Here is a 10,308-nt window from a genome sequence, read left to right as displayed (position 1 = left end):
AAGATTTATTTATTTATTATATGTAAGTACACTGTAGCTGTCTTCAGACATAACAGAAGAGGGTGTCAGATCTCATTATGGATGGTTGTGAACCACCTTGTGGTTGCTGGGATTTGAACTCAGGACCTTTGGAAGAGCAGTCAGTGCTCTTAACCGCTGAGCCAGCTCTCCAGCCCCTTAATACAATTTCAAATGCCGTGGTGAACCCCAATTGTAGAACCATTTCTTTGTTACTCCATGACTATAATTTTGCTACCACTATGAACCATAATATAAATATCTGATATGCAGTATATCTGATATGTGACCCCCCCCCACCAGGTTGAGAACCAGGGCTCTATGCTGCATCTTCTCTCGTTTTGTTACAGCCACTGACACAATGCCCTTGAAAACTAAAGCAAAAGCCAGGCAGGGTGACACTCATCAAGAAGGTCATGAGTATGTAGCCAGTCTGGGCTATGAAGTGAGACCCTATGTCAAACAAACAACAAAGCCCTAGAGAATAGCAAGAAGATAAGACCAGAATGGCATATAAGGGAATGGGCGGAGCCTGGAGACCTTACATAGACCCTAAGGTCCAACCATGTTCTAAACAACTTAACTTGATGTTTTTCCTCCTTTCTCCTGTCCGTCTTGCCATGGTCCCACTGTCCTTCCCTTCCTTCCCTTCCCCACAGTTTATTTGTTATATTCCATTTTTATGTCTAACATGACTCATTATTCATTTCTCAGCCACGACAAACCATTGCCGCCTCCGCTCAGAAGGGCAGTCATTGGGGTATTGTTGGGTTTTTATGATAAGTTCTTCTTTTATGGCTCTCTGGCTGTTTTACCCTCTGATTCACCCCTCCCGCGCCCTTCCTCGATAGGACTTCCTGCGATACAGCGAGAAGGCTGGCTTGGAGTGTTCCGATATTGAGGTAGGTTTCTGCTTGTAATGCTTGCTCTTCGTTAGGGACCATATCAAGTGGCTTGTCCCCAAAGGAGGTCCAGGGTCCAAGCCACTCCCCTCTTAGTCAGCAGCCTGAGGAATGGCAAGTGCTGCTGAGCACGGAGTATTTCTAGAATTCAAGAATTCCCGTCTGTCCTGGGCCAGCCCAGAGCCTAGTCCACTGGTGTTTGGGGCTCTTACTGGATATAAGAATGATATTTGACACTTGGTTAAATTGCAGAGATCCAATATGCAACTTTGTCCCTGGCTCCAGGTGCCATTTGACCCTAACACATAAATTATCCCGTTTCCATTCCCCAACACACCCTGAGGATTTACCCCCTAAGTGAGCCCTTTGTGCTGCCATAGGGATTATTTTAAGCCAAAGAGGGTTGCAGCCATTTCTGGCAGGTTATTTTAGGTCAAACCCTCCTGTGTTTCAACAGCCAGGCTAAGCTGTTGCTTGGGCGTTCAGAAAGCAACACAGAAGAGAAAGAAAATAGAAGGGGAGGGGATGATGAAAGCGGAAGGTAGAGAAGGGATGGGCTGGGTAGCATTTCCCCATGTGTGTCACCATTGACAAGGAGTCCCCGTGCTAATGCCAGGCTCCCTTATCTAAAAACCCCACACAGGCCTCAGAGTGGGCCGCAGGGACCGCACCCTTTCTGAGAACAAAGGGACTATGGGAGATAAGTCCCTCTTTCCAGCCCTGAGTTTTGTGAGCTTCCTACCGAATGTTGGTTCCTGCATCCTGAATAACATGTTTTTTTCCCACAGAAAGCAGTGGAGTTAATGTGCCTTGTCCCCAAGCGCTGTAATGACATGATGAATCTGGGACGCCTGCAAGGCTTTGAGGTGAGCCCTTAGGGGTGCCCCTCCAGGTCACAGATCTGGAAGCCGGGGAGCTATTGCCGAAGTTCAGTGACAATGGAGAAAGAAAGGTTTGGGCCAAACTGGGATCAGAATTCCAAAGGGATTGGCAAGAGATGAAGTTCCTTATGACTGAGCCAGTGGTCTCCTCCCTTCCTCCTGGTTGAGAAACGTGTACATCCCAGGTCCAGCAGGCTGTGTGGTGAGCCAGGAACCCAAGTGGACAAAAGGACTGTTCTGGGGGCAGGTCTTTCATAGAGGTCTGTGTAGTGATTGGCTCTCATGTCAGTGAAAGGGTAAACTACATCCCACATTTCTGTCCCGGGACAAGGGAACCAAGACTTAAGGAAAACAGCTAGATGTCCAGAGGACACACTGGTTTGGAAGAGCAGCCATAGCGGAACACTATGCATCGGATAACTTAAATGACAGAAATTCCTGCTCACTGGCCTGAGGCCTGAGCAGCTGTGAGGGATGATCTGCTCCCAGTCTCCCTCCTTGGTTTGTTGGTGGCATCTTCATGTCCCCAGGGCATTTCTGGATCACATCACCTTCCCTCTCGTTGTGAGATTATGTCTGTGTCCAGATCTCCCCTATCACAATCCTCCCTCCCAGCAATCCCGAAGTCTAAGCTCTCGTTATTCTTTCTTTGGAGAAAAGAGGTTCCTGGAAGTTGAGCTCGTTGGGGGAAGAGGTGCCGGCCTAGCCCAGCTCTGTCAAGTTAAAGTGCAGAAGGAAGGCTGGCTGAGGTATCAGGGAGGATGGGAGATGCTACAGCCCAGCTTGGGTTGTGTTCTCCCTTCTAGTCCATCCTGCCTGCCCCTGCCTGGGTCCATGCTTTTCCACAATAGGAACCAGGTGTTGGGATTTCATGGGTTCCCGGCTCTCTGGGTAGACCTGTCAGGTATTAGTGTAAGTTGAGTATTCACGGGTAGTTTCTTGTTAGTCTTCCTGGAGAGACTGTATGCTTTTCTCTCCTGGCTTTATAAGAAAAGCAAGTTAAGTGCCCTGCTGCCTCTTGCTGCCTCTTGCTCTTCAACCTTGACTTCCTGGTGTTTTCTGAATAGGAGTCTAGCTAGCTTTCTCTGAATCCCTTCAGGTAGTGCCTGCTGAGGGAAGGGAAGCCACCCACCCCCACCCCCATTTATGCTGTCTGACCCACCTGAGTCTGTCTGTCTGTCTGTCTGTCTGTCTGTCTGTCTCTCTCTCTCTCTCTCTCTCTCTCTCTCTCTCTCTGTGTGTGTGTGTGTGTGTGTGTGTGNCTCTCTCTCTCTCTCTCTCTGTGTGTGTGTGTGTGTGTGTGTGTGTGTGTGTGTGTGTGTGTGTGTGTGAAGTTTTCTCTTATAAATCACGCACCATCATCTGTATTTTCATCATTTAGCCACAGAGAGTCTGTTCTGCATTCCCTCAGCTGATGGGGAAGAAAGGACAGTGAGCATCTGCCTCCTCCCTCTCTGGGCCCCTGACTCCCATTGTCTCCCTCTCAGATCTTACATGTTTTTTTTTTTTTTCCTTAGTCCTGGCTGCCCGAGCCGCTGGGTTCTTGTGTAATGTTAGCGGAGTGTGTAGAGCTTTTCTGGCTAGCTGGCCACTGGCTTAATATTAACTTTGGACCAGGGTAGAGATAAGCCTGTTCTCCCGCTGACCTTGACAGTCAGGAGTCATGGTCCAAGCAAAGGGCGGGTGTTTCTCAGTAGCATGAAGGAAAATGAGCCCTGTGCCAGGGGAGGCTGGGCATGTGGTATCACGTGCAGGACATGACTGACATTTGCACCAAAGGGCAGAAGTTGCCCTAAGGAGCATACTCCATAGACCCTCTGACCTCGCTCCCAGATGTCAGTCTTCACATTGCAAAGCAGTTCAATATGTAAATAAATGATAAGTAGTAGTCTTCCTGATAGGGTCTGTGGAGATCTGCTGGACGGGCACATTCCCTTTAAAATCCCTCTGGGAAGCTGATTAGAAGCTGGCAAACCAGATGTGCTTTCCCATCCCAGCTAGGTAGTCTATAGCTTCATAGCTAACATCATTTTAATAAGGATCACAGGATGCAGAGAAATATCTCTGACCTTATAAAATATCTCTGACCTTATATATATTTATATATTATATATATATATACATATATATATAATTTTTTATATATTATATATATATTCCAACTTCATCTGTCAGTCTTGGCAAGAAACTAAAACTTCAGAGTATCCCTGTCTTAAATAATAGAAGGAGGTGAGGTGGACCCACTTGTCAGGTTATTTGAGATCCTGTCTGTATCACTCTCCTTGGCCTCAATGAGAGCGCCCCCAGGCAGTTGTCCCATACCACAAAGAAGCCAGGCAGACAAGATTCTCAAAGCTGCAAGGGAAGACAGACACTTCCAGCTCTGAACATCAGGAGTCTTCTTTAATTAAAAACAAAAAACAAACAAAAAAAAAAAAACAAGCAAAACAAAGCAACAACAAAAACCATACAGGAGAGAGCACAAAGCACACACCTGTAATCCCATCACTCAGGAGGCAGAGGCAGATGAATCTCTGAGAGTTCAAGGCCAGCCTAATCTACCTAGCAAGTTTCAAGCCAGCCAAAGCTATATGTGGAAGTTTATATGTGTTCTGTCGTTCTGTTTTAGCTGATTTCCTTTGGCATTTTTGGACATTGTTTGTTGTTGATTCCATGATGTAAGCCCTTTCCTTTTTGCAAGGCTGTATAGGGAAATGTCCGTAGTCTATCCCTGGATGAGTAATTGGGTCCTAATTCAGTGATTATCAAGTCTATTGTCTACATCCCCCACAGGTAGAAAACATGTAGCCAAGAGAGCTGAATCTATCTTTTCATGACCCTCGCTTGACCCTTGTCTCCATCAGGGCACCCTGACCGCCCAGGGCAAGCTACTGCAGCAGGACACATTCTATGTGATTGAGCTGGATGCTGGCATGCAGTCCCGGACCAAGGAGAGACGCGTGTTTCTCTTTGAGCAGATTGTCATCTTCAGTGAACTGCTCCGAAAGGGGTCTCTCACCCCAGGCTACATGTTCAAAAGAAGCATCAAGGTGACAAGGGGTAGTGGGGGTGCAGAGGGGCAAGGAGGGACATCCCAGGGGCGGGGAGTGGGGGTGGTGGTGAAGCAGTGACAGGCTCAGAGCCAGTCTCCAGCATAACCACCCATCCGTGTCGTTCACCCAAAGACAGAGCTTGAGACTTTACTCTTAAATCCAGAGTAAATTTGGAAACCGTTCCTGAGATTAGAAATTTCGAAAGAGAAGCCGGAGAAATTTCTTAGCACTTACGAATGCTGGCTGCTTTTTCAGAGAGTCTGGGTTCAATTCCTAGTACCCACATGGTGGCTCACGACCACCTGTAACTCCAGATCCAGGGGTTCAGATGCCCTCTACTGACCTCCATGGGCACCAAGCATGAACGTAGTGTACAGATAAAACACTTATACATAAAAATAAAAGTGAAAAAACATGAAGTTTAATTAAAAAAAAAAAAAAAAAAAAAACCTTTGAAGGGTGGTTGTAGGCATGCCGGTTTATTTTAACTCTGTGAGTATAAAAAGGATAAATGTGTTTTATTTCAGATGAATTACTTGGTCCTGGAAGACAATGTGGATGATGACCCCTGCAAATTTGCACTCATGAACCGGGAGACTTCAGAAAGGGTCATTCTGCAGGCTGCCAACTCAGACATCCAGCAGGCCTGGGTGCAGGACATCAACCAAGTCCTAGAAACACAGAGGGACTTCTTAAATGGTATGTGATAGGCCTGCTCCTAGCAGGGCAGTTTCAGGGGACCCTGCCCTAGGTATCCTTGGGTCTAAGTTCATGCAGACTTACAAGGCCTCTTCACATTCTGTCTGTCTCTAACCTCATAGTCTGTAGGCTATTGTGTATGCATTTCTTTGTGATCCCGTGGCCAACTTGTAATAATTTGGGGAAGAGTATAAGACAGGCACATCTTGTATTATAGGGGCCTGAGTTCTATAATTCTTGTTTTCTCAGCTTGTTTCCTCAGACTGGTATGCTCTAGGATTATCTAGAAATAACTAGAAGTTTGGTAAAGCAGTTCAAATCCTTCCTCTTTTCCCAACAGGTGAGAGCCTGTCTAAGCTACCCGTCTAGCCAACCTCGCCCCTTTCAGATGAGAAACAATTGCTAAGCCCAACTCAGTAGTATCCAAACTTTCCACAGCAGACTGGTGGTCCCCACAAGCATCCTCCGTAAGCGGAGAAGTGGGGTTGCTATCTTGCTCGGGTTTCCCTCTTGTGCCTGCTGGTTTCTGTTCACCTTTAGCTGAGCACGAGGGTAGAGGTAGACAGCTGGAAGGAAAAATGGAAGCAGCCATGCAGTGAATGAGTAGCCTCCCAAAGCACACACACAGAGAGACACACAGGACAGCACTTTCAGATGTACCTCTTCTTCTCTGTGAGATGTGAACGGTACCCACGACCACTTGTCCCCACACATACATACCACAAACCCCAGGTGCCCCCTCTCTTCTCATCAGTATAGTGGCAAGGATTGTGGCATATGCCTTTCTTGGTTCCCACATACAGTCAAACATGTGCGTGCCCGTAACACCGGACCACCTTGGTGTGCACTTCTTGCCTCTATGAGATTTTTACCGAATGGCCAGGTGTACTTGCACACATATGCATCCTCTCATAGGCCAACCCTTGCAGTCTCTAGACTCTTTCGTTGGTGTGAACATACCATTCACCAGGTATCTAGTGTGGCACTGAGTGCTCGGGGGAAGGTAAGAGGTACCACCCTAGCTAAGGACCTTGGGTGGGACGGGGTGATTCTCTGTGCCTCGCTCAGAAAGGAAACTGGAACTAGATCTGCTCTGCCCATGCTGGAGTACACAGTCACTTTTCTCTGAGGTAAGGAATGGAACACCGTATTTTCATCCTAAAACAAAAGGTTAGGGTTAGGGACAATGCTCAGTGGTTGAGTCCTTGCTTAGCCTGTATTTATGGTGTCTTGAGTTCAACCCCTATACCTTATATATTTAAAAAAAAAAAAAAAAGGTTTCTGGGTATTAAATAAGAAGGCTACTGTAAACAGGACCCCATGGCTTTGTTGTTGTTGTTATTTTATTTGGGGGAGGGGTATTTTGTTTTTCTCTTTCTTTTTTTTTTTTTTTTTTTAAGATTTATTTATTCATTATATGTAAGTACACTGTAGCTGTCTTCAGACACTCCAGAAGAGGGAGTCAGATCTTGTTAAGGATGATTGTGAGCCATCATGTGGTTGCTGGGATTTGAACTCTGCACCTTTGGAAGAGAAGTCGGGTGCTCTTACCCACTGAGCCATCTCACCAGCCCCGGGTATTTTGTTTTTCAAGACAGGGTTTCTCTGCGTAGACCTGGCTGTCCACCACAGCCTGGCTCAAGATTCCATGTGTTTTAAAGGCAGAACATGGAAGTTCAGTGCCATTTCAAACATCCATGGAGTATTTAGGGGTCATGTTCCCAATGGGAAAAGGTTGCCAGGAGACACTAAGAGCTCCCAAGGCTCCCTTTTCTTTTAAAGCATTGACAATTAAACAACACAGGTTAGAGCTGAAAGCTATAGAGCTTACAGTTTCTCAATGTGCAGTTTTGAATGAACACAGCTTGTGGCTGGTGCAATGCAAAAATATGTGTGTGTGTGAAATAGATTCATTTAAATTACATTCTAGGAAAGATTTCCAGTGGACTAAGGTGGAGATGAGGGTTTTTAAAAAACCTCATCACTTCAGAACTAAAGTAAAATAAAAAATAGTTAGTTGAAACCAGAAATAACAAATTAACAATAGTGACTCCCATGTATTTACCCCTCCTCTCATCAGGAGTTAAACTAAGCATTTTGTCTGTTTATTCACACTTAATCCCCAAAGACATGACGTGGCTGCAGCCTGCTTTTTTTTTTTTTTTTTTTTTCTTTTCATGTGAGGAAAAACAGACTTGAAGGCATTAAGAAACTCATGTCAAGCAAAAGCAGTAGACATTAGGAAAGGGTCTGAGATGGGAGGTGCTTGGGAGGCAGAGGCAGGCAGATCTCCAGGTTCTAGGCCAGCCTGGTCTACAGAGTGAGTTCCAGGACAGCCAGGGCCACACAGAGAAACCCTGTCTCAGAAAGAAGGGGGGTGGTGGGGGGAGAGGAGGTTCTGAACCCAAAGCTGTGGCTTGAGAACTGATTCGCTGGTTCTTCCATACAGTCGCCAGCAGCAGAGCAGACATTTGTCCTGTGTTCCCAAACAAGCAAAGCAAAGAGAAGGAAGGGAGGAAGGAAGGTGGCATGGAAGTGGGGCAGCCAGGCAAGTGATCAGATGTAAGGAAATGAACCCAAATTGCACAACCTCACTGTTAGAGTGGCACACATCTGTGATTGCAGCAGTCAGGACTAAGTGAGAGAAACAGGCTTGCTGATCCCAAGACTGAGGTATTCATTCCCATGAAGGCTAGTGAGAGAATACAGGCCTAGCCTTCTTCGTAACTTATTGAGAAAAACAGTATTCTCCAGCACCGTTGGGTCGTCAGTGCTCATAACCATGTAGCACCCCAATTCCACTGCATGGGTAGAGTTTGCAACTCAGTTTAAAGGGCTTACTGAGTGAGAAAGTACTAAAGTATTCTATGATGTGCTTAAACTTGGAACCACACTGCTTTCAGTACACTCAATGGATCAGGTTTTACATGGTCCCGAAAGACCTTCCTCCTAATTATAGTGAATGATGGAGCTATCACTAAGCTGGATGATCATTACCTAAATATTTAATGCCCACAGAATTCTCCCTGGGAGCCTCAGGGGCTGCGCTCAGGCAGGCCTGCTATACATCTTGATACACATGGGAGAAGATGATGCGGTGACAGAACAGGACCGGGCTTCTTACAGACACATGTGCGGGCACCTCTGTCAGTCCTCCCTCTCGAGACCTGTTAAAAAGGAGTGTGTCACACACACACACACACACACACACACACCCTGCCCTTGGTCGAGTCTGCTGAAATGCGTGCTGCACCCATCACTGTGTGATGGACTGCAGCAGCTATTAATCTACTTAAATTGCTCTTGTGGCAAACACGAGTAAAGGTAGCCCTGACTGTGCTTACCCTGAAAGTTGATACAGCAGTCTACCCAGGTGGCTTTTCCTGGCTGTACCTCTTCAGTGCTCAAACTCAGGAAAGCGGAACAGAGCTCCCATCTTTCCCTCTGAGCCAGCCTCCTTCATCCTCTGAGTTGCCCACCCCACCATTAGCTTCCTCTCTCCCCTCCTTTTTCCACACTCACATGGATTTCCCAGCTGGCCTCTTCCCGCCCCCGACGCCCTGAGCTCCTGTTTTATAGTGGCCTCAAAGTGGCTTTTGAATCAGAAGGGAAGGCTTCTGCCTGCTCCTGTCAGATCTGCTGCCTACCTGCTGCAAGGTCTGCACCCCTCAAGTGCACCCCAGTGATAGAGTCTGAATCCAAAACTTTTAAGGTTATTTACTACAACCGCTTCTAGTCTTCAGGCTGACGTCCAGCTGCCCCGAGCCTCCTAGGTCCCAGGCACCCTATCTCCCTTACCTGTTTTGTCCCCTCCACTTCCATGGCGACCTGTGACCCTAACATAGGTCTTCTGAGTGCTACCTATTCCCAATACATCCGTCCTTTTAAATGTCAGAGTGGCAGCCAGTCCCCTTCTGAAGTGCTTTAAACACGCATGCACATACACACATGCACACAGCTAGCATGGACTTTGGTACCTAGCAGGCCTCTGCATCCGAGGGATCCCTGAAGGTAGAGTAACTCACTCTTCTTACCTGCAGCACTACAGTCACCCATTGAGTATCAGCGGAAGGAAAGAAACACAGCCGCGATCCGGTCCCAGCCCCCTAGAGCTCCACAAGCCAGCCCCAGGCCCTACTCTTCTGGCCCGGTGGGCTCAGAGAAGCCCCCCAAGGGCTCCAGCTATAACCCGCCTCTGCCACCCCTGAAGATATCTACCTCTAATGGCAGTCCAGGGTTCGACTACCACCAGCCTGCGGACAAGTTTGACACTAGCAAGGTAAGTGGCAGCTTGCTCATGCCCTTGCCACCTCAGAGATCTGAAGTCATCCTTAGGAAACAGCCTCATCTGTCGATTATCTCGGCAGGGACAATCCATTAAATATAATCAAGTCTTAATTATTTTTCTTTCTTCCCTTGTCATTAACTGAAACCAGTTTCCTCTGACTGGGGCACTGTGTGCCCAAAAGCTGTTAGCATCTTAATGTGGGGGAATCCCTGTGGCCATAGGGAAAATGGGTGCTTTAAACCATAGCTCCTGTTTGCCATATTAGAAAGAGCCAGGGGCTGGAGAGATGGCACAGGAGGTAAGAGCACTGACTGCTCTTCCAGTGGTCCTGAGTTCAAATCTCAGCAACCACATGGTGGCTCACAACCATTTGTAATGAGATCTGATGCCCTCTCCTGGTGTCTGAAGACAGCTACAGTGTACTTATATATAATAAATCTTGAGAGAGAGAGAGAGAGAGAGAGAGA

At 47.0% G+C, this 10,308-nt stretch overlaps 1 protein-coding gene across 24 annotated transcripts in view; it reads left to right on the top strand.

Annotated features, from left to right (window-relative positions):
• Kalrn (kalirin RhoGEF kinase) overlaps positions 1-10,308 on the top strand; it is a 603,889-nt gene that overhangs the window by 546,347 nt on the left and 47,234 nt on the right. For all 24 annotated transcript variants that reach the window (XM_029544638.1, XM_029544643.1, XM_029544642.1 and 21 more), the window contains 5 exons: positions 870-920; positions 1,709-1,786; positions 4,666-4,851; positions 5,382-5,553; positions 9,594-9,832. In XM_029544638.1, coding sequence (XP_029400498.1) covers positions 870-920; positions 1,709-1,786; positions 4,666-4,851; positions 5,382-5,553; positions 9,594-9,832 — 726 coding nt within the window. The remainder of the gene's footprint in view (positions 1-869; positions 921-1,708; positions 1,787-4,665; positions 4,852-5,381; positions 5,554-9,593; positions 9,833-10,308) is intronic.

The sequence above is a fragment of the Mus pahari genome, chromosome 12 (genome assembly GCF_900095145.1).
Source record: "Mus pahari chromosome 12, PAHARI_EIJ_v1.1, whole genome shotgun sequence".
Taxonomy (NCBI): Eukaryota; Metazoa; Chordata; class Mammalia; order Rodentia; family Muridae; genus Mus; species Mus pahari.
Note: the sequence above shows the minus strand (reverse complement) of the source record. Positions and strands in the feature narration are given on the sequence as shown.